Source organism: Etheostoma cragini, chromosome 16 (assembly GCF_013103735.1).
Source record: "Etheostoma cragini isolate CJK2018 chromosome 16, CSU_Ecrag_1.0, whole genome shotgun sequence".
NCBI lineage: Eukaryota > Metazoa > Chordata > Actinopteri > Perciformes > Percidae > Etheostoma > Etheostoma cragini.
In genome coordinates this window covers 1,275,660-1,299,235 of record NC_048422.1, presented here as the reverse complement: position 1 = coordinate 1,299,235, position 23,576 = coordinate 1,275,660, and the positions used below count along the sequence as shown (strand labels likewise).

The 23,576-nt window shown below is 40.5% G+C and overlaps 2 protein-coding genes and 1 long non-coding RNA gene across 8 annotated transcripts in view; all 3 read right to left on the bottom strand.

The window, feature by feature from the left end:
- Positions 1-208: 208 nt before the first annotated feature.
- On the bottom strand, positions 209-20,642 carry LOC117959285. 4 transcript variants are annotated; one of them, XM_034896334.1, is made up of 8 exons: positions 20,636-20,642; positions 15,129-15,133; positions 3,407-3,555; positions 2,663-2,808; positions 1,160-1,224; positions 624-794; positions 447-551; positions 209-353 (listed from the first exon to the last, which is right to left on the bottom strand). In XM_034896334.1, the coding sequence occupies exons 3-8, from the start codon at positions 3,527-3,529 to the stop codon at positions 340-342; spliced, it is 624 nt and encodes a 207-aa protein (XP_034752225.1). In that variant the 5' UTR covers positions 3,530-3,555; positions 15,129-15,133; positions 20,636-20,642; the 3' UTR covers positions 209-339. The 4 variants fall into 4 exon arrangements, with proteins under 4 accessions (XP_034752225.1, XP_034752224.1, XP_034752226.1 ...); XM_034896333.1 differs by lacking the exons at positions 15,129-15,133; positions 20,636-20,642 and having other exon boundaries at positions 3,407-3,688; XM_034896335.1 differs by lacking the exons at positions 15,129-15,133; positions 20,636-20,642 and having other exon boundaries at positions 624-791; positions 3,407-3,688.
- Positions 213-13,840, bottom strand: LOC117959286. Its single transcript, XR_004659909.1, has 3 exons — positions 13,829-13,840; positions 10,730-10,732; positions 213-292 (listed from the first exon to the last, which is right to left on the bottom strand). It is a non-coding gene; the product is annotated as an uncharacterized LOC117959286 (long non-coding RNA).
- Positions 20,643-20,804: 162 nt separating the features above from the next.
- The window catches only part of LOC117959283 (ephrin-A5b-like), a 107,135-nt gene continuing 104,363 nt past the window's right edge, over positions 20,805-23,576 (bottom strand). For all 3 annotated transcript variants that reach the window (XM_034896331.1, XM_034896332.1, XM_034896330.1), the window contains 3 exons: positions 23,299-23,364; positions 23,094-23,174; positions 20,805-22,145 (listed from right to left, as the gene is read on the bottom strand). In XM_034896331.1, coding sequence (XP_034752222.1) covers positions 22,021-22,145; positions 23,094-23,174; positions 23,299-23,364 — 272 coding nt within the window. In that variant the 3' untranslated portion in view covers positions 20,805-22,020. The remainder of the gene's footprint in view (positions 22,146-23,093; positions 23,175-23,298; positions 23,365-23,576) is intronic.

The window sequence follows — 23,576 nt, the reverse complement described above, 5'->3', positions numbered from 1 at the left end:
GTATGTGTGGTCTAATTTGACTGATTGGGACTTTAAGAAAGTGTATGACTTTTGGTGAAAGGAATCCGTCTGTAATGTGTAAGAAGGGTTGTAAACCAGCTCCATGATAGGTGCTGCAGCTCCAACACTTCCTGTTGTTAAAGTACCAGCATGCACCTCTCCCTTTCACCTCACACAGTAACTTTAGCTCACACAGTCACAGCTTGAGAACCTTTTGTGTTACACATTTTATTAGACTATGAATCCAGAACTACGGACCAGACATTTTGATGGTTTGAGTCACTTTTTGTCTCTTGACTTGAAGAAAAAAAAAGTTTGCTGAAACTTCATACCCTCACCTTAAGCACACAATCCTGCAGAGAGAAAGAGAGAAAGAGATCAGTTCTGTCTGACATCAAGCATCTTAATTTCATTACTTAATCAGACAGGTTTAAAAGGTGTAGCACCATGCTTAGGGTCGTAGAGGAAGTCTGGTTCTCTGGAGAAGCCGAGGCAGCTCGCCTGCTGCTTGAAATGTTCCAGGTCGGAGTCCTTCAACGTGGACTCTTTGCCTGGAAACACAGCAAAAATAAATGAGTGTTTTAAATATAAAATATGTTCTCTCAGGCATCGTTCATTCCTACCTATCAAATAAAGGGCCCGAACGTGGATCTCCTCCCCTGTGACGTCCATGTTGAAGTTTAATTGCTGAAATATCTTGTCGAGGTTTCTGGCGGTGGTGTTGACGCTCATGACGGAACAACCTTCACAGCTCGGCAGGAAGTGGAATTTTGAATGGATCATGTCCATGACTACTGGGCACAGAAACAAAGTCAGAACAGTTTAAAGTCACAGTAAGATCGGTGGAGGAGCACCTTAAACGGCTGTACTGTGACACATTTTCTAGAAAAACAATAGATATTTGAGCGGGAAGTGGAGGGCTGTTGGCATTGGCTCAACAGAAACTTCAATCTGCTCTGTCACTGCAGCACTGGCCGAACATGCAGATCAACACCATGCAGATCAACAAATACAACCAAGGGTTCATGAAGCCTTTGGGGCATCACTAATTGAAAGACCATAAGCCTTTGAAGGCAACATGATCTGCCCTGCTGAATTCTCTGACAAACAGGACAAACAAACATGTAGAAACACTGTCGTGTTTGATAGGGTATCTTACGTGACCCAAATCCAGTGTTGCCTTCAATGGTTACATTGACACCGAAGTCCACACAGGTTCCATTTCTGAGGAAAACAACAAGAGGAAAAGTTGAGATCATATGCTGACAGAGCTGTTTTATGACTTCCTTAGCCATGTTGTCTTAAAAAGGGAAGATTTCTTTTAAAAGCTTGGAAAAGGCTCCGTAGTGGATCAAGAGTTAGGATTGTTTCGTTATACTACTTCAGAGATCAAGATTTGACCTTTACCCCCCATATTGTCTTTGGGTCAATATCAATGTTCAAAATAACATGATTGGTTCCACACAACGCTCTTTGGCAAGTTTGGCAATTTTGGGGAATCTTATGCAATTTTATAGCATTTGGAAAACAATTTGACGTGTTTTTGAAATAGTATTGAGTAAAAGTTGAAATTTCAGTCTGTGATTATCCATAAACATCCATTCCTTTTATTTTAGTCAAAATTCCTAGTTTTTGAGGTTTATTGACCACAAATTCAAAAAATCATTGTAAAACTTAAAGTTAACGTAGTGTTAGTGTTACGTAGTGTTGAAAACATCAAAATTGAGAAACAATGAAAAACGCGTCAAAAGGGACAAAAAAAAAAAGTTAAGACAACACAACAAAAAAAGAACAAAAAATTGATGATCTTCAATTTTGACTGGAAGACAACACAAGGGTTAAGCAAACACAGCCAAGACGTACTGTATGTAATTTACCAATATTCAAAATACAACTCCTGAGCTCTCATGTTGGGTTTGGATGAGTCTGGATCAACGGAAAGACATTCCCGGAATACTTGTTTGACATCTGGATGTCTCTCAGCTTCCGCTCTTTGTGTTGCCGTTCCCAAAACTCTGTTACTTAAGATGAAACGGCAACAAACTTCGAACTATCAGGCTTCACGCTGAAAATAAAATGAATCTTTGTCTGGTTTTTGGGTCAAATTGACCCATTTCAAATTTTTAGAAGAACAAAAAAAGTTAAATTTTTTTCTACTTGAAAAGCATGGCCTCACCTTATTTTCTGTGATAAACATCTATTCCTGACTCAATTCAGAAAATTATTCTGGATATGACCTCTTATGTTTTTTCCAAGATATGAATGATCACATGGTGGATTTTTAACATGAATTATATGACAAAAAACGAATCCCACTTCCATTCTTAATTGTCTTCTAGTAGAGACTGATTGCATTCCCTAAACATATACAGTATATTATCTCAATTGTTTGAAATAGAGATAAAGAAAATATTTGTTGGTAGATTGTGAAGTAAAATTATATTTTAGAATTGTTATTAAAACCCCAGATAAGAGGGATACAAGAGGGTCCCGAAAGTGAAAACCACACAAGGGTTAAAAGCCCAACGAGCTAGTATGGGCCTTTCATCAGTATTATGAATCGGTTAACAATGTTAAATATGTGTTTTCCTCCCTCAAATGTTTTCTTAATCATAATTTGCATCCATTATTATGTTGTGTATTTGTACAGTCATCAACTCACATCTTGTCCTTCTCATGTGTAACAATTGCATTTGGGCTGGATGGTGATTGAGTCACATTCACCCAGGCACTCTCTGTGGCCTTCAGAATGGCATTAAATCCTTCACCATCAACGTAACCTGCAATGGTGATCCACCTGCCATACATCTGCACACAAACATGAAGTCAATTAGTCATGAATATTTAATTAGCCATTGGAACTTTGGGATGAGGGAGGTACCAAAAATGTCAAAATGTCCAAAAGGTACCTTGAACTAGTTTTTGGACAAAGGTAGTGTCAATGAGGACATCAGAGCCAACATTAAGGGGCTGCTGACACATAGCCAGTTACCTTAGCAGCTGGGGTGTTAGCTGCTGAGACGACAGGTCCTCACATCTTTGAAATCACGAGGCAAAGTTTCAAATTGAACACATATTAGAAAACAAAATGGTTGTGTGTTGGATGTAACAATAGCCTACTTTTAAACCAGCCCAGAATGGTAGCCAGTGGCTTCATGGATTTGAAACAGACTTACATCTTGGGAAATTGGTTAAAATATGTTGATATTGTGCAAGGTTTTACATATGTATTTCTTATCATGATCTTTAAGAGAAATGCATGCTTAGCTCTGATTTAAAATGTGATGCTCAGCCTTGAGAGGCACAAACTGTGGAAGAACTTTCCAAAACTTTGAGTAATGCTTTAATGGCTCAATGCCTAATACACAAACCCATAGACTTAGGCAGTAGAACGATGAAGACTTACCGTTGAGGGTTCAATCAGAGGCAAAGGCTTGACCAAGGGTTGGCATTCTTCGGCCGTCAGGGCCGCCGAGCTGCTCAGAAACAGCCCCGCTACCAGAAAACAACTGCTGAGCCACACATTCATGATGCTAGAGCTGATAGGCTTCAAAATATAATGGGATCAAATCACCGAGCAAAGATTGCTGTCACAAAGGAACAATGACTGAGTGTCAGAGAGGCGGTCAGCCTTTTTAGAAGCTGCTGGTTGTACATTTACAAGATTCTGTTGTGCAAGAGATATCTGACTGTCAGGACACCTCTCTGCATGTTCCAATGGGGTTCCAAGGTTTTCTGTGGGTGTACGATTTCACAACAAGACTTGTTTTTGTGGATTAACCATTTACTGCTTTGTTTGACTACTAATGCCTAAATTGACTATAGACCACCACTGGACAACTTAAATCCAGCTAAAACCAGGACTGACCTTTGCCATACTGCTGTCTCTGTGCATTACACTGCTTCACCTGGTAATGCACAATAAATTAATAAAAACAAGTTTTTTAATGGTATGATGAACACAAGAAGGTGATACTGGCTACTATAGATTGAAAAGCGTTTTAAGCTGGTAGTAGGCTGTGAACACGTTGTGACCGCTTTTGGCCTGGCCAGAGTACAGATGTTACGAAAGAAGTTGAAGATTGCTTAAAGCACCCATATTCTGCTCATTTTCAGGTTCATAATTGTATTTTAAGGTTGTACCAGAAGCTTTACATTGTTTTTTTTGTTCATTTTATCCCTCTATGTGCTAAAACAAGTCTCTGTTTTAGCTCCAGAGTGAGACATCTCAGTTCTATACTATCTTTGTTGGGAGCTGCACATGCTCAGTAGCTCGGTAAGATCCCATCAGCTAGATAACTCTTTCTCCAGCTTTGGTCAGTCCAAGGCAGGATTAGCTGGGAGACTTCTTCTAGACCAGGGCCACTTGTGGAATACCTGCTGAACAGCGACAGGAAGTAGTTCTTTTGGAGATTATGGCCGACTAGTGTGTGTTGTAGCAGTGTTTTGCCATTGAGAACGAGCTAGCATGGTACAGTTAGCCACCTCGTCTCTAGTGACGTAGAAACTTGTGCAGATGTTGAACACCTCACCCGGAGACTGAAGACAGAGGAAATTCAAAAACTGGATCCCACTCAAAACACCATGGATAGTTTTTTTTCAAAGTTTGCATGTGTGGAAGCACCAGAGACAAGAAATAACCCAAATCCCAGAAAATGTGTTTTTTCATAATATGGGCACTGTGGACGGAAACAAAGAACAGTCTAAAGTCACTGCAAAATGGGTAAAGGAGCAACTTTGACGTCTGTAGTGTGGCGCATTTTCAGGAGAAACTGAACATTCTGCGAGCTTCACGCTAAAAATGGCAAGTTTTGAAGAAAAAGCTCAACCAGAGCTTATATAGACCTTTCATCAGTTAATAAAGTTAATCAGTTAAAAACAGAGTAAAGGCCTTGGAAATATTACCCGTTAATTTAAATGTGACACTTTCACCTAAAAAATAATCATTCAAAAGAAATAAAACGGCCCACCTTGTTTTATTCAATCTGTTTTTTTAGAATTATTTTCAAATAAAATGATTTGTTACATAAAAACAAGATTTGGTCTTTAAAAAGTATTATACCAAAAGTGAGTCTAAACCATCATGTTGTCCTCGGGTCAAATTTGACTGATTTTAAGTTTTTTCATCACAAAAAATGGGCCTTCAAAATAAGCTGAAAATGTCAACATTAGAAGTATTTAATAACTTTGGAAAAAACATCAAGAAAAGCCGCCACAACATTAAAAAAGTGACAAATGTCAGAAAAAGCGATGGTAGTGTTGACAAAAAAAATATTTTTTTCATAGTTGACGGGAAGACAACACAGGGGTTAAAAGAGGGGGGTGGTCTTATAACCAGGATAGTCTTATATTCGGACCAATACAGTAAACGTCCAAAATATATTAATTATAAATAAGAACAACCATTTATGGAAAGAACCAAGGAGGCCTTGCTGGTTGGACCATCCAAATTGTTCTTCAAAACTCGCCATTTTCAGCATGTAACGTTAGCTTGCAAGCTTGGCGGATCCTAGTTGCTGTTCTTTGAAGTGGCCCGAGTCGAGAACGTAAAGACAAAGAAACTGGAAGGTGAGGGACACGGCGCAGCAACTATCCGGTAAATGAACTGTCGTCGATCCAGACAACACTTAGGTGGATTCAATAGGTTTTAGTGATAATAAGCGTATCATCTGCATAGTGGTGTAACTGGATGTTATTATTGGGAAATAAGTGAGCCAGGAGTCGCGTAAAGATAAAATTAAGAATTAGAGACATCAGCAGGACAAGTGATTACCTTTAGCACTTGTTTAACAGTGTTAAATATGTGTTTTCTTTCCCTCAAAGGTTTTCTTAATTATAATTTGTACAGTCATAAACTCACATCTTGTCCTTTTTAGATGTAACAACTGCATTTGGGCTGGATGGTGAATGGTATTAAATGCACCTTACCAGCTGGGCTGTTGAGACGACAGGTGACTAGTGATGGGCAAGTTACTTCTAAAAAAGTAATTAGTTACAGTTACTTGTTACTTCTTCCAAAAAGCAACTAAATTAGATACTGAGTTACAAATTATGAAAGTAAGTAGTTACATCAGAAAGTAACTAATGCGTTTCTTTCAAGTACCTTTTTAAACGTTAAAATGTGACACCCCCCTCCCCCCCTCGTTAACGGAACATAAAATACTGTACATGTGCATGTTCAATTATTTATAGTAAATCTGAATTTAATAATGAAATGGACACTACAATACATAAACTCTAGAAACTTTACACAAATCTGAAGTATTTTAATGTTGCTGTGGGACAAAGTGAGACTAGCCTCCAATCAGATGCCATGTATGGAGATATTATGTCTAGTGGAGCCATACTAATAACAACATAGATGTTTTGGAACTTTTGATATTTAATGCCCCTCAACAGGCCACGATTGGGCAAAATTAAATAATGCTCGTTAAGCACTGTAGCCCAAATAAATTTATACACTCTTTGTAGTGCAATTAACTTAACTGCCCCCCCCCCCACACATGTTTTATGACCACGGTGGGAAACCTGGGAAAAGTTACCCCCCCTTGGTTTCGTAACGTACCTACCTGTCTCATGTTGACTGACTCCTTGTGCTGTTCGTTGTATCCGACTACGCTGCTTTCGAAAACCCGCCCAATTCTACCTCTGATTGGCTTACCATGAAATTTTACTCAACCTCAGCCAATCGTCAGCATTTATGCGCTTGTCTCGTGCACGGCCCACTAAACAAGGAAGACAAAAAGTCTTTGCCTCTCGGCTTAGAGATCAAGTTGGTCTGATGGAAAAAACAGCTTCAATTATAATATCCTGCCACATTTTTTGCACATGTGCAACATGCACTACCTAGGCCAAACAAAAATTGTAGCCAGTGTCTACCTGGATTAAAAACAGAGAAACAGCCCCGCTGCCAGAAAATAACTTCTGAGCCACACATTCATGATGCTATGGCTAATCGGCTACAAAATATATCAGGGAACAAATCAAAGAACACAGATAGCTGTCACAAAGGAACGATGACGGAGTGTCAGAGAGGCGGTCAGCCTTTATAGAAGCTGCACTTGCTACATTTACAAGATTCTGTTGTGCGAGAGATTTCTGACTGCCAGCACACCTCTCTGCATGTTCCAATGGTGTTGCAAGGTTTTCTGTGGGTGTACGATTTCACAACAAGACGGTGTTTTTTGTGGATTAATCATTTACTGATTTGTTTGATTTGCCGGTGACCACCATGGATGTTGTTAGGCCTATTTTAGGGGGGCTGAAGCTACCCTGACGTGTTCCTAAGCACCCCAAAATGATACTAAGAACACCCATAACAGTTTGATTCATCAATAACTGCATCCTCATTCATAAAGATCCAACAAATTATGTCCAGCTACAAAAAAAATGGGCGAAAAGTCTGAAGTTAGACAGAAGTACAAAGAGTTGTTTTGCTATCAAGATGATGCACTGCACCGTCTTGGGGCATTGGTGTGAACTCGTTGCTACTCTTTTCTCTGAACTCGCTATGCTAAATTCTTTCACTATATTTATTATATATGCTAGCTATATTCTAACCAATTTTACTTTCTGCATTCACTGGCAGTGAAAAATTAAATAAATATGTAGATGTTGCCTAAATGTAAGCTAAAGATGAGCACATGCCAACAGATCAGATGCACATACATACAGTGTATACATATTTATATACACTAATCATTACTCCAAATCTTTTATCATACATTGACATGAGCAGACAGACAACATTTATTTAATCATTGCTTACAGAAGCACTCATCAGGAGCAAAGTCCCCCCCCCATGCAGCTTTGATGTATCTAAAACATAACATGACAGGAACTTTTGTTGAACAGAGTAGAAATGGAAGAGGACGATATGACTATAATATTACTTTTTATATCTTGGTTTGTTGAAATGCGTAAGTGTATCTAATACAGCAACAAAAGATGTGAGGGAACAGATTTTGCAAACGCAAGTTACAAATACCCTGGGGGCTAAGCACCCTCTTTCTTTCAATCCTATTGACGTCCCTGGTGACCACTAATGCCCAAATAGGACTTTAGGACATAGGACTTTAGACTTTAGACCAACACAGGACAGCTTAAATCCAGCTGACCTTTGCCATATTGCTGTCATTTCCCAAACTCCAGTAGGTGATGTGGGTTATGACTTCACACTGTAATGCACAACAAATTCAGAAAAACAAGTTTCTTTATGGTATGATGAACACAAGTAGGTGGGACTGGCTACTCTAGACTGTAATGTGTATTAAGCTGGTAGTAGGCTATGACCACGTTGACCGGTTTTGGGTCTGGCCAGACTGGTACAGATGTTACGAAAGGAGACGAGAAGATTGCTTAAAAATCTGTCAGCTGGAGAAAACATCGTTTATGGCCTGGAATAACAGTGAAGAGAAGAGATGGACGTTTTGCACTTTAGCCAAGGTGACAAAACCAACCATTGTATCTCCTTAGCTACTGGTTGTCTATGTGTGCGTGTGTGTGTGTGTGTGTGTTATAGTGTGTGTTGTAGAGCTGCCCTGTCTATGAGCTGGCTCTTGGGATTTAATCCAGTTACATTGTTGGGAAGTGAGAGTCTTTATACAATAACTGTGCATGTACCTGAGCGCCAGGTGGCCCTTTGAGGCCCCGGGCTGGGAGAACACCTGCCTCTGCGTTGCCTGCAGCTCCGTATGGTCCCATGTGTTTTGGCTCCATGTTGTTGTTGTGTAACAGTTACCGTAACACTGCTGAAGGCTGCATGGGAACATGAGGTCCATCAGAACTAGTCAACACTAAGCATCAACCCAACTACTTCTACCTCTAATACTTCAGCCTCTGGATGATTTGTAGACTTGAATACATTTCACCTGTGTGCCAGACTACACTCTAATGTTTATCTGTTGGACAGTTTGGGTGTCTAACTTCTTTTCGACCTTTCTGCCATTTGTACAACAGTGTTGCATGTCGTAAAGCAGAGATCTTCAACAGGGGTCCAGGACCCCTTAGGGGGCACTCAGAGTAGCTGCAGTCGGGCTGCCAAAGTATTGTTATATTTACAGTATACTATATGAAAATATAGGCTACATTAGCAAGAATCCAACATATTATTTGTAAAGATAAAATTGACGATAGGTCTAGAGCTAAGGTAGCCATGCACAGATACAGTTAAGCTTAAGGATTAAAGTTATAACAATAACTAACATTTTAACAATTAACCATGATGTATAAATATATAAATAAGCCAGCATTTTATCATTTTATGAGCTTAGTTTTACACACGCCCTACAAAGGTAGCCTATGTGTAAAGGCAATAGGCTGCCCATTTTAATATGCAACTACATTTGATACAATATTTAGAGTAGGGGGTCCCTGCTCCATCTCTCGGTCAGCAAGGGGTCCTGGGTCTCAAATTAATTTTAGACCCCTCTTGTGAAGATTGAGATGTAACTGAAACTAATAGTGTTATGCTTAGGTAGGCCCCAAAGGTTCTTGGGCTAGCCCTGCTAAAGCTAATCACATGCCACATAAGGGACAATGTAGAGCAGGCTGGTCATTATTACGAATTAGAACCCTAACAGGGGGATGCAGGTCTTGAATCACCCTGAAGGGGATTCACTTGCAACTAAAACCTGCTCGCTCTACATTTTCCCGCTTATGACCTGGCTCCTTGCGAAAGAAACCAACAACTTGTCACAAAATATTGATTTGAAAATGATTTTTATCGATTTCAAAATGGTCCTCCGGACTCCAGACTCTGGCCTGCTTTACAGAAATAACAGACGCTAGAACGCTGTAGTTGACCATAAGTGAGTATATAACAAAGCCGTGTGATAATCCAAAATACAGCCGCAACTGCAGAAAGAAGTTCATTTATGTAGAGCCACACATAATTACTTGGTATAACAGTTCATAATCTAACATGACATAATACATGAAAAAGGGGATCAATGACTGATACTATAACATATTGTGGCTCTATTGTATTGGAATAACTAATAATCAATCACAATGGTCTATTCTGCACCGGTACAAAAGGCCATTTTGCAAATATTGATTTTATTCCCCCTAAGGTATAGGCTTCACCCCACAGTCCTGTATAAATCTGAATATTAGATTTAGACTACTTCTCAGGCCTTGAGTCAATCACAGCACGCCGCTCTGTGTTTTCTCTGGCTCAGCCCTCTCCTTTCAGAGATCCCATTCAGCTCGAAGCCAGAGAGCGATGAATATGTTCTATTCCACTCAATTTTTTTATTTTTAGGATTGAGTAGACTTACAGATGGCCTACATAAAACTGAATAGGGCTTCATTTTAACAGCGGGGTAGAGAATTGGCCCGGCGTGCCATTGTGTGGTCTCTATTATGGGAATACGGGGGAGTTCAGTAATAGAGCCTGTCCCTCGCTGTCCGTCCACACGGCCAACATGCTTTTCCATGATGATTTGTGAAATGGGTTCGTCCTTCGGGGTTTGCGGCTGCGCTGCCACGCGGTCCAAGGTCGACCCTTTCTGAAGAGGAGGCGCAATCGTTTGGCTGCTGATATTACGTCTCAGTCCCGAACCGATTCATCTACCTCGGCCCGTCGCCCGATTCCATCTGCTCAAGCCTTCAGCTAAATTGAAAAGGACGGCAGTATAAGTTTGAACAGGAAGCGTTAAGAATTAAAGTGGAGATATTACGGGGGGGCTCTCCCTGTGGGATCAAATTAACGCGAGCCATGTGAGACGTTCTTAAGACCAAGAGGACAGGAAAATTAATCAGGAAAATTAAGGGTTCTAAATTAGGTGTCAGACTAGTCTGTTAAGTATGCTGGATGTTCAGAGACCTCAGCTCAGTCTCGCATCTCATTTTGACCTCCGTGCCAGTCAATTTATCGCCTCATTTTATTTTAGAGCACATACAGTAAGTACATCCTGAAAATCCATCTATCAGCACTTTATTTTTTCATTAAGGATCGACCATGTGGTATTTTTGAATCCATGATCAAAACGGTGTCAGATTAGGCCATCACAGAGGAATGCAATTGATGATGTGGCTGAGACAGTTGGCCCCCAACCAATCACAGGTTGCCATTTATCAAGACTTCAAGTATGGGCTGCACAACAGTAATCATGAGGTTGCCAGGGACTAACTTCACCATTCCACCTAATACTGTTGGAGGGCTGTTGCTAAGGAAGTAGTCTCACATTGCCAGACCTTCCTCCACAGCGCTGCACCGGAAGGTCTGGCTGGTCCACACAGCATTCTGGGATAGGAGAAAAACGGGGCTCTGGTTTACTGGTCATCAGAGATCTGATGAACGGTTAACCATTGTCTTTGTAAATGGACAGGCACAACACAAAGAGTGTGTGTGTGTCCTTGGCTACCAAATATGAAAATGCATGGTCTGCACCTATAGCCTAGCTCTGGGATACACACACACACACATACTCTCAGTTGGGGTCTAATGCAGGATTACACACAGATCATCATGCAAATAGATTTTAAGTGAGTATGGAAATACTTTCATAGTTTAATAAACCCTTCCAACCTCCAATTTGTGTGTTCTGGTCCAAATCCGTTGATGAGTTTGGAGACTTGCAGCGGTTTCCTCTTCGGTTGGGGTTTCATTCACACGGAGGGAATTCCAAAGGGAACCAAAATGCGTCATTACAACCCACGCAAGATGTGTCTGGGGCAGGCTCAAGACAGGAAATACAGGGAGAAGGTTTTGTGTTCTGGGCTAGTGCATTCTGTATGTGTTGGCTTTCAATTGTCAAAACAGCTCATTTGATTTGAATCATATCTGTCAATCGTAGATTGGCTTAACTGATGTACAATGCTGGGATAAAGTCTGACGTCCCTCCCCTCTCACTATTTCCGCTATCGGGGCCCAGCCCCGCCTACGACTGTTGTGATTGGTTTAAAGAAATACAAACAAGCCTTAGTATTTTTTGGTCCTTACCCAGAATAGATAGGAGGTGTGGCCAGACCTTACTACAGTGAAAAGAAAGTACACTTTAATTAAAAATACAAAAATTGACTGTAATGTCCATTCAGCAAAGTGCGATTGCTGTGTTTACTACCGAAAGTCCAAATGAAGCTTAGATGGCGCTCTGGGATCCACAAAAAAGTCAAAGCACATTGAATTGACATTCATTGAGCGGCATCTAGTGGGGTCAACAAATCCAACTAATAATTCATGATTCATTTGGAAATTGCTCGAGTTGTACCTTTTTCAATGGATGTTGTTGCTGTTCTTTGTATGTACTGTGAGCATGAATGTCATGGATGTACGTGTGTAATCCCGTTTACGTAGAATTCTGATGAAATGATAGAGACCCCAGAAAGAGCTGTTTAAGACAGACAGAAGCCAATGGGGATCTTAAAAGAAACGGGAAGTTGCAGTGGACCTGCAGGTTTCTGGGAGTTTGTTCCAGAGATGAGGAGCATTGAAACTGAATGCTGCTTCCCCCTGTTTAATTCTGACTCTGGGGACAGAAAGCAGACTTGTCCCAGACCACCTGAGAGGTCTGGGTGGTTCATAGTACATTAACAGATCAGAAATGGATTTTGGCCCTAAACCGTTCAGTGGTTTATAAACTAGTCTAAAGACTTCAGAACTGGAGTGGTGTGATCCACTCTCTTGTTCTTAGTGAGGACTGGCGTTGTGTTCTTGGTCTTAGTGAGGACTGGAGTTGTGTTCTTGGTCTTAGTGAGGACTGGAGTTGTGTTCTTGGTCTTAGTGAGGAGTGCAGTGGTGTGATCCACTCTCTTGGTCTTAGTGAGGAGTGCAGTGGTGTGATCCACTCTCTTGGTCTTAATGAGGAAACGAGCACCAGCGTTCTGAATCAGCTATCTGATAGTGGAGATAGCTGAAAGTGTGATAGAGTGGAGCAGAGAGAACAGGAACTGGAAGTTTCTGACAGATGTGCTTCCCTCGGACCCAAAACACAGATAAAAAGGGGACGGGTTATCAGTGGGAAGTCCAGACTCAGACATTCCCACAATCCAACATCTGTCAACATGGAACACGTGCTGTAGGGGAGGTAGCCACAATAATAGAGACAGAACTTCACGCCAGTCACACATCAAGGTTGTAATAGTAAAATTAAACAAAAATAAACTAAGAACTTCAAGAAAAACAACCTGATCTGGAGCTAGATTTCAGCATTTCAGTTTTTTTAGCTGTAATGTACCACTACTGAAAATCAAAAGGAGACTGGTTGGCCTCAGGTTGGCCTTGGACCAGCTCGAAATTCGAGTTCTAGACTTCTGGGGGACTTCCTTTGACACACCCATCTTGTCTCTCTTTCTGCATGCATTTATGTTCCAAAAATGCTTGTTACTAACTTATCTCCGGGGAACATATCCCCTATTCTGTTTTATCGCAGTTATCCATGGATTGGGGTGGCACCTAAACCAAGGGACCAAGACCATGCCCTACTACGACCTAAACTGCTTTTATCAACTTTTGTTTCTAGTCCTAGTTCCAATATCTTTATTGTTACTATAACTGCCATTGTTCATCATTCAGTGTCTGTGTCCACACCGGCAGCAACGGTTTCTTGCTCATTGAACACTGTTGTCAATTATAGAGTGTGGTCTAGACTTACAGAAGTGTCTTGAGATGACTCTAGTTATGATTTGATACTACAAATGAAATTGAATTAAATTGAGATACAGTGAACTACTCAATATTTAACCATTTAATTTCATTACAGTGCTATATTTATCTATTATTAATACTTAACCATTCAATACCCAGGACTTTTGATACACCAACTTATATTTCTGCATGACGTCTATACAAATCCTTTATCTTTCTACTATTTTATATATGTACAGCATATAGTTGGTCACAGGCACCATATTCCCCCCCTCTTTTTTTTAGCACTACTTATCATTATTATATTTATATTTTTTATATTTTGTGTTGATACTGTAAAGGGGTTGCTTCAATCTCTTGTTTATAATGACAATAAAGGCTTTCTATTCTAGATGGCACCAGGGTGGCACAAAGATATTTAACAAATATGACACACAATGGCAATTTTCCAACAATATTTCATATATGACGCCCATACGTACTTATGAGACATTATACCTGGCCCAAACTAAAGCTACTGTAAAACTAAATATAGAAAAACGAAACCTGTCTGAAAAACTGAAACTAAAGGGAAACTAGCAAAAAGTCTAAAAACTGACACGAAAACAAAAAATCAAAAAAATAATAAAATAAAAGGAATTGAAAATTCAGTATAACCTTGTTACGATCACGTATAGAACGGTGCCCATAAAGGTTATTACGTTGAAAAACAACTAGCAGCATCCTTCTGTACAGCATATTGGCAGAGTGGAGTACATTACATTTTAATGTGTGTTTCCATGACAACCGGACACAAGGGCTCAACAACAGTCAAAGCATCTATGTCTGTGACTGGCACGTGCATCACAGGGAACGTTGTCTGTTGTTCTCACTTTGCATTAAAAATAGAACTAAAGAACAGAAGGAGTTTAAACCCGTGTGTGTGTGTGTGTGTGTGTTTTTGCCCCCCCCCCTTGCAAAAGCACATTTTAAAACTGATTGTGTCTGGGCATAAAAACAAACATCTGTTAAATGTAGCTTGAAAGCTACATGGGGTGGCTAACTGCTAATTGGTATGAAACCAAACACCTGCAGTGTTTGCAGTGCAGAAAACAGGAAAGTGCCCCCCCCCCGTGAAGAGTAGAGCTTAGATTGGGCCCGACCAAATCCAGCCTGACCCCACCCGAGCCCGACCCCACACATTGACTGGAAATATTCACCCGAGCACAATTTAAACCGGACCAGTTTTGAACCCTTGTGTTGTCCTCGGGTCAAATTTGACCCTTTTTGAAGATTTTGGATCCGAAATATTGGTTCCTTTGAACCAAATTTCCCCAAAAATAACATGCACCACTACAATAAATATTGATTATCACTACTATCATGGTTTACCCAGGTCAACATCTGCGATAACACATAAACAGATGTTCCTTTGATCTTAACTATTAGTCAGCATAATTCAGTTTAGATTCATCCTAACCCTTGTGTTGTCTTCCCTTAAAATTGACAATCAATGTTTTTGTCTTTTTTTAAAACTTTTGAACCTTTTTTTAATGTTAAACACTACGTAACATTAGCTTATTAACTTATGTTTTGTGACGGTTTGGTGTGTATGTCCTGTGTTATTGTTCAGTTTGTTTCCTGTATATGTTTCCTAGCCTCGTCCAGACCTGTCTTGCATTTTTTCTGTGTTTTTTTTGGTCTGGTCTAGTATGTGTTCTGTTTCCTCATTTTTGTTTTATTTTGAAGTCTGGTCTCTGTCTCGTTTTGTATTTAGTTCTACTTCCTGTGCTTTCCCGCCTCCGTGATTACCTGATGTTTCCCACCTGTTTCCCAGCCCCCTTGTCACCTGCCTCTTGTTACCTCGTTACCCTCTGGATTTAGTCAGTGTGCGTTCTTTGTCCAGTGTCCGATCCTTGTTCCTGTTGGCGTGTTGTGCGTTCCTGCTTGTATCTCCTTCAGATGTCTTCCCCTGCAAATTACCTTCCCCGTTGTTTACCTGCCTTATTTTTCAGTTCAATAAATGAGGTTTATTGGCCATCAATTCCAAACAAATGTCAACCTATAGTGGTTAGAAGTTGGTGGTAGTGACAAATTGTGTGAAACATTGAAAAAAAAGGCAACACATGACAGAAACATTGAAAAATGTGAGAAACAAGGGACAATAACATTGAAAAAGGGACTAAAACATTGAAAAACGTGACAAAAACATTAATAAACATGACAAAAAATGACAAACAGTGGGATACTTGACAAAAAAGGACAAAAATAAAAACAACATGTAAAAGGACATAAAAACATGACAAAGGGACAAAAACAAATGACAAAAACGTGACTAAATAGGGACAAAAAAGTGACAAAATGTCAGGAAAAAAGAGAAAATCATAGAAAAAAATGGGGAAAAAAAGTTTTTTAAAGTATTTTCTATATTGGACCCGACTGGACATTGTCAGCAGGAAGACAACACAAGGGTTAAATGAAAGTCTTTAAAACATCGTTGAAACATCTCAGTTGAAACAATTACCCATTGACATCCGATGAGGGGTTTTAAGCTGCTGTGTTATTTGTGAAAGATAGACCGTCTTGCTTGAAGATCATATTTCATTTCAAGTGAATTTGTGCTCGCCTACTCGACGCTCATCCCATTCCACGACCCGTCACTCATTTGCTTAATGACTGATGAAAGAAAACCAGACGGCGATCATGGCAACGACAAAGAAGTATTTATTAAATTATTTGTTTTCTCGTTTTGTTGTAGTCAGTCATAGCTGCTCCGACACGTGTATTTACAAAGAAATTGCCTTTCTGTAGAAAACTCTAGTGAAGAAAAAGACATTAGAAAAGTTTTAGATGAGTACAGGAGAGGGGGGGGGGGACATGTAGGCACAAGGTACACTTAACTACAACGTTCAAATCATCTGTGGCTAAGGGAACCTTCCCGATGCGAGATGCACTGACATGAGCACACGTTCTTTTTTTTCTTTTTTTAAAAACAGACGATGGTAAAGAGGGACTCAGGGATGTTGGCTTCAAGCTGTTCTCATGAACCATGTTGTAAGAATAGCTACGAAAAGTTAAGCACTGTAATGGGTAAGCATTCCACGTAACCCCCTAGCCATCTAACCCTAGCCCTCTAACCCTCCAACCCCAACCCTCTAACCCTAATCCTCTAACCCCAACCATCTAACCCTCTAACCCTAACCATCTAACCCTAACCATCTAACCCTCTAACCCTCCAACCCTAACCCTCTAACCCTCCAACCCTAACCCTCTAAACCTAACCCTCCAACCCTAACCCTCTAACCCTAACCCTCTGACCCTCGAACCCTAACCCTCGAACCCTCTAACAATAACCCTATAACCCTAACCCTCTAACCCTAACCATTTAACCCTAACGATTTAACCCTAACATCTAACCCTCTAAACCTAACCCTCTAAACCTAACCCTCCAACCCTAACCCTCTAACCCTAACCCTCCAACCCTAACCCTCTAACCCTAACCCCCGACCCTCTAACCCTAACCCTCGAACCCTCTATCAATAACCCTATAACCCTAACCCTCTAACCTTCTAACCCTAACCCTCTGACCCTCTCAAACTAACCCTCTAACCCTCTAACCATAACCCTCTAACCCTAACCCCGTAAAACCCAGCGCTTTCTAGCCGGGGAGCGGCGTTCATTACTGGGGGAAACCTAAACGTTTCACCCAGGAGACGCATATTCCATCTCTCTGGGTTATAATCCATATTATTATACGATCCTACACTTAAAATTTAACGTGTCGTTTTGCTGCCTTAACAGTCGTCGACGCTCTCTTTTTGTAAGCTAAACTTAACTGCCCAACCTTACTACTTATTTTTAAGAGTGTTTTTAACCTCAAGGGCCATTAATTCAGACAGTTTTGTAGACCTTTTAAATACTTTATTAGATTTTTTTGAGGTTAAGTAATGCATTAATATTAGATTGGAATTTCTTTTGTTTTGGGACACCAAGCTATATATTTACATAACTCTCCCTCTTCATAAATATATTTAATTTATTATAATTATTTATTTGGTAATGTCTCAGAAGAGGGGCCAGGGCTGGAGTGGAGGTGACCTTTTATTTAATATTTTATTCTCCTGCTGTTCGACCTGTCCAGTGGTTCTTTTAACCTGCTTTTAATATTTAACAGTTTTTATATAACCAAACAGTTTTTTTTCAGGAGTTTTTAAGTGTTTTAGTCACGCTAGTGGTCCCTTTGTGCCTGTGCCCCTCACAGCGCCCATCCTGGGCATTGGCGCCCATCCGGGGCATTAGTGCCCATCCGGGGCTCTGTGTGTCATATTCCAAACTTTTCCACTACCCTTTACCTAGAACGTAACGTCACATTCGCCGTGCACTGCCCCCGGCTCCCAGTCGCCAACGGCACGACGAGCTCTGCCGCCGGCGTCACATGACCAACCGGCCGTCTCGTAAGGTTTTCATACTAACTGTTGTGCATACATTTTCGTGCAATATCATACAAACCCGTTCATGAGAATGCGTTGAACAATAAAAGGCAGCTACATAAGAGTGACATAACTTTTAGTAATGTGTCATTCGGTGTAGTCATGACAATAGGGTTGGGGTTTATGTGTCAGGACAGTGTCATGTCACTCTTATGTAGATACCTCCAAGTAAGCCTTCCCAATGCTAGATGGACCGACAAAAGGAAAAATGATATTGGAGCTCTGCGTGTTCTTCCTTTAGACCCTTTGATCCATGATTGTAACCGCAGCACACTGCGTGATATGCACAAAAACATTTACAGACAGAGGGAGAAATTTGGATCCTGTTATTTTTTTTTCATATAAAAGACATACAAACTGAAATGAAGCTCTTTTTACATCAAACATTGAACTTTTTTTTTCTTGTTAAGAACATTAATGTGCCCTTTAAAACAGGTGTGAAAAAAAGCGAAAGCATGTAACATTGTATGTTACAACGGACTAATTGCTGGATACACGGTATCCACAAAAGTGATTGTTTTCTTCTCATCGTGGCGTTGCCATAGAGGTGAAGGTTACATTGACACGGGACTCCTAATGGCGAACTAAAACATACGGTGGCTGGTAGGTTTGAGGAGGAAGCCATTGTTAATAAAGTGTCCCTGTGTGCCCCTCATTTTAAAAGGGACTCCAGTGATGAATCATTCGCACATTCAAAATACTTCATTTTTTTCCTTTAAATTTGAAGGTTGTCGGACAAAATGTCCTCAAACTAAGTGTTTAAGGACATTTTCAAAATGTCCTCAAACTAAGTACATATGGACATTGACAAAATGTCCTCAAACTAAGTGTTTGAAGACATTTTCAGGTCTTTTCCGGCACTCTCAACTCAGATTTAGTTCATTTTGTCTGAGAAACCGAAGAGTAATAATAGCATACCTCGACTTCCATATTGATATCATTATTATATGGTAAAATGGTCATTTAGATAGTCCTTTTATTATCACTTTTTTTACAAATGAAAATTGAAATTATGACTTCTATCTCAAAATGAAAACTTTCGTGTCAGTGTCAGATTTGATTTTCAATGTGTCCTCTCTAATACTCTAAGTGTACCATAAGGAAGGTACAACAGGTTTTTTCAGCAGTAAAACTTGCAGCCAGTTATGGCCGGGGGGCGTTCAAAAATGTCTGATACTGCTACCAATCCCAATATCGTGACTTCCATTAACATGTCTTTTGTCCATACCAATTTTATAAAGCACAATTTTTTTCAGCTTGTTTGTATACTTTGGATACTCAGTACTGCCTTGGGTACCCAGCCGCCTGACGTCTGATAGCAGACACACACCACTGTGTGAACGATAACATCTACATTGTGAATTCAGCTTCCTTTAAACAGTATATGTGATCACAAATGTTCACTTCTCTCTCTTCAATTACAATCAGGTCAAAAGTAGCGTTACTGCATGGGACAGAGTCTCTAAGGAATGAAATTCAAAATGAATTTGAAGTCAACCATCAATAATTACAGGTATTTCTTTTTCCATACGTTTACGAGTGAATTTGATGCTTTCCCGTCTGGAGAAGGAAAGCTGAAGAGAAATATACAGTGTATGGAGAATGGAGATGTGGGGTTGTTGTCGGATAGCACAGCGCACTTGTCGGGATTGGATAAAGGATCACACACAGGTTGCTTTAAACTAAGGAGCAAAGGGACTGAAAGCGACCATGTTGACCCCACAAGATGGGCAATACATATGGATATTATGTCAAAATCATTATATAGACTAGTTGTCTTAAATTTTGGCTATCGTAATATTGTGTAATATTGTGATATGACACACGTTTCCTGTCCTTAAAGGCTGCATTACAGTCAAATGATGTCGTTTTCCAAACTTACCAGATTTACTAGCTTATATATATTTTTATATATACATATATATATATATATATATATAGATATATACATATAGATATATAGATATATATAGATATAGATATATAGATATAGAAATATATAGATATATATTGATATATGTGTGTGTGTGTATACACATGTTTATATCTATGTATATAATCTATATATGCATATATAGATATATACACATATATATCTATGTGTATATATATCTATATATATATATATATATATAATAACTCTAATTGGGTAAATATTTCGTGACAGTACCAATATTCAACCCTACAATAATGCTGCAGTATCTGCATTGAAGTATTTGGTCAAAAATATCGTGGGAGTTGAGTTTCTAATTTCGTTACTTAAAATCGGCACGGAAAAAAAACTCATAAAGCCCCTTTAAATCTGCAGCGGTCGAGCGGATTGCCAATCTGATGATCTGAAAAATATGTTTAGTGTTTGTTTGTGCGTGGAAACATGAATATTGATGTGAGCTTCAGTTGGCCCTGAGAGAACAGGACACCTCGCTCTGGTTATTCCATCTCTGCGGGGGGGGAATGACCAGTAGGAGGGTTCCCCCGGTGTATGTTCTGTACTGACGTCACTTTACACAACATCAAAGAGGGCAAGTGCATCACCCAGCACTCCCCCCCCCCCCCCCCCCCCGCCCTCGAACACACTACCACCACCTGCTCCACACCTCCGTCCCTGTCTCATTGAAAAATCTATCGCCACGCAACACATGTTAGGCATGGACACATCCCTGAACTTTGTAGGACATTTGTCTCTATATACAATAGCCGTGTTATGACAGTGATTCACAAAAGCAATAGTGTAATAGTAAAACTACATTTGTGACATTTTTAATGACAAAATCCAAACACAAACATTCTACGATTTCTACACCCTGATAGCACATCAGACTTTTTTTTTTCTTCGTCTTCCTCGACTTTGTTAAAAACAATTAAAAGACCATCATCGGCAAACAGATTGATAAACTGTACTCAATGTTTTTTGTATGATTGTATCAAAAAACGGTGTAATATGCAAACTAACTTAAGGGGTAAGTGTAGTTTTTATTGCCTTTACTAGTGTTTGTACTTGCAGACTAAAACCAGAACAGAAAGAAAGCACGAGGACTTCACAATAAATAGGAAAATACATTTTGCTTGGCAAAATACCATATCCGCTTCTACGCTCCGTTCGAATATTTTACTATACACCCGTGATGGCTGCTACAATTGAATTAGGTGATTGTTAAAAAAAACACATTAGCCAATCATAAATCGGCTCTATCTGAACACTAAAAGATGAGTTTCCACTCTCAACAGGGGTCCTCCGCAGTCTGCCATCCGGCACCTTTTCAACCTGAGAGGAAGGTTAAGTTATCAAAGGCCCACCCCGTACCCCCCACGCCTTTGGCACCAGTCTCCTAGCAACAACATCCTTTTCCTTTCCGTTGGCCTGTGCCAGATGCTTCGCTCCCGGATCTTCTTCGAAACCTCTTCCACTTTGATGTGAGATTTAATCATGTTATATGTCGAGGGGTTAGGTGACGTGTTCCTGAACACAAATACAATGGTAAAAGTCTGTAAACGGTTGCGGGATCCTGCTGTGCTTCTTTACCCTTCACGCTAAAGAGTGTCCTGATTGTGTCATTTCTGTTCTGTGTGTGTGTGTGTGTGTATATATATGTCTGTAAGCAGGATGTGTGCTTGTTTTTAACACAAAGAAAATCTGCATACTGTGGACGGCAGCGAGGCGGCAAATTAAGAGACTAGGCCTCCTTCACCTCGGGGTGCCTTGTCCATCAGCACCCACCAGAAAGTCAAGAACCACTCAGTGTTGGCAAGTCAAAAAACAACAAAAGGCTTCAGCGTCGAAGTCCCTTCTTCTCTCGTTTCACCTAGAGAGATGTCAGTGTTTTTCTTCTTCTTCTTTTTTTTTTCTTCAATTTTTTTTTTTTTTTTTAAAAGTGCTCCTTGAGGGGAGGGGTTGCAGGGTAGGGTGACCTGTGGTCCAATCAGGACAGTCCATTCCTGGGGGAGTCCTCAGACTCGGCGCTATAAGGACAAAATGGCAGCCAGGAGTATGAGGGCGGAGCTGAGCAGCAGGACGGAAGTCTGGCGCCGACCAACGGAGTTCACGTCTCTTCTCGCCGGCTCTGGCGACTCGTGACCGATGCCGTCTGAAGGGAAACAGATAAAAAATGATGGTTAGCTTATGCTCACCATACACTAGAAACCTCTGAAATTACTTTAACAAGACCACAGTCTGACCCCATATTACATCTAAAGACTATCTGTCTTATGTAAAGACTGGGAATCTTGCAGTGTGACAATGCTACAAAGCTACAATGAGATTGGTTTTGAAAAATGTAACCAAGCTAGCTAGCGTTAGCTGGCAGCTTTAAGAGAAAGTTAGCTGATTTTCTGTTCTGCCGACCATGCAGATGGGGGGGAGGGGGGTACCAGGAGGTCTGCATTCACCCCCGGCAAAACTTTGTGGGCTTCGGAAGGGCTGAAAATCTGGAACTTTCCATATTTAGCGTTTGTCTTAGCAAGGCGCCATAGCAACCATAAACAACACTGGCTCCAGCCGGAGGGAAGCACACCCATTGGTTGTTGACAATGTTTACTTGATTTCCCTTTCATTACCAAGACTTAATCATAATATCAAACATGTTTGATTTTGTCGGAACTTCAAGAAAAGACGGGGAAAAGACGGACTCAAACTTCTTTTTACGACTTTTACGACCACCTTACACCAAACTTTGAAAACTCATGATTTCATTCCCATATTGAAAAATATGTCCGCGGCAGTGGAATCATTTGTTGTAAAGTGGACTTTAGCTTAGCAAAAAGGCTGGAAACCCTTTTTTTGAATAAAAGCCTGCCATGCATCAGCAGATTAAACATTTCGTAACAATGGTTACTGTATTTAGCTGAGTTATTGTCTACAGTTCATGACTATGTGATTATTCTAAGAGTATACCGTGTGTAATCTGTACTAAATGTCACGTCGATTCAATAAAATCATGATGTATGAAACCAAGGAAAATTCTCAAGGAAATGAAAAGATTGTCATCAACAGACGTAACACATGTAAATATTATGCACTGCGTATTCCCACCAACCTCGGGGTTCTAGAGAGTTGTGATTGTTGTCTTCGAAATCGACCCCTTCCTGCACGGTCCCGGGGGCTTTCACACAATTGTCTTTGAAAAACAAAAGAGGAGAGAGGACATGTGAAGATTAGAGCAGTCGAGCGTCACGAGTCCACAGCCTGATCACAACAGATTGGTAAACTGGGCCGGGTAGCCACAACAATCAGGGACTCACTCTGAGGCCTGACGAAGACCTTGAGTCGAAGGCAGCTTCGTCTTCCCTTGTCGTCAGTGATGGAGGCTGTGGAGACATCGGGCAGGAACACTTTAGACACATCACCCCGACTTTTTCATTTCAAAATACCTTCATTGATCTAATCTAGGGTTGTGTGACCAGCACTCTGAGCGGTTGGGGAGGGGGGGGGGCGGACAGTGCCCAGTGCACTCCAGCTACCGATCCACACTCCATACTTTGGTCCGTACGCGGACTTGAACCGACAACCCAACCCAACT

Excerpts from the sequence above, each read along its gene's own strand:
- LOC117959285 (XM_034896334.1), bottom strand. The coding sequence starts at position 3,529 with ATGAATGTGTGGCTCAGCAGTTGTTTTCTGGTAGCGGGGCTGTTTCTG. Across the intron at positions 1,225-2,662 it reads ACACATGAGAAGGACAAGAT|AAATGGAACCTGTGTGGACT; the intron begins GTGAGTTGATGA and ends TGTTTTCCTCAG. Across the intron at positions 552-623 it reads TCGGGCCCTTTATTTGATAG|GCAAAGAGTCCACGTTGAAG; the intron begins GTAGGAATGAAC and ends CTGTGTTTCCAG.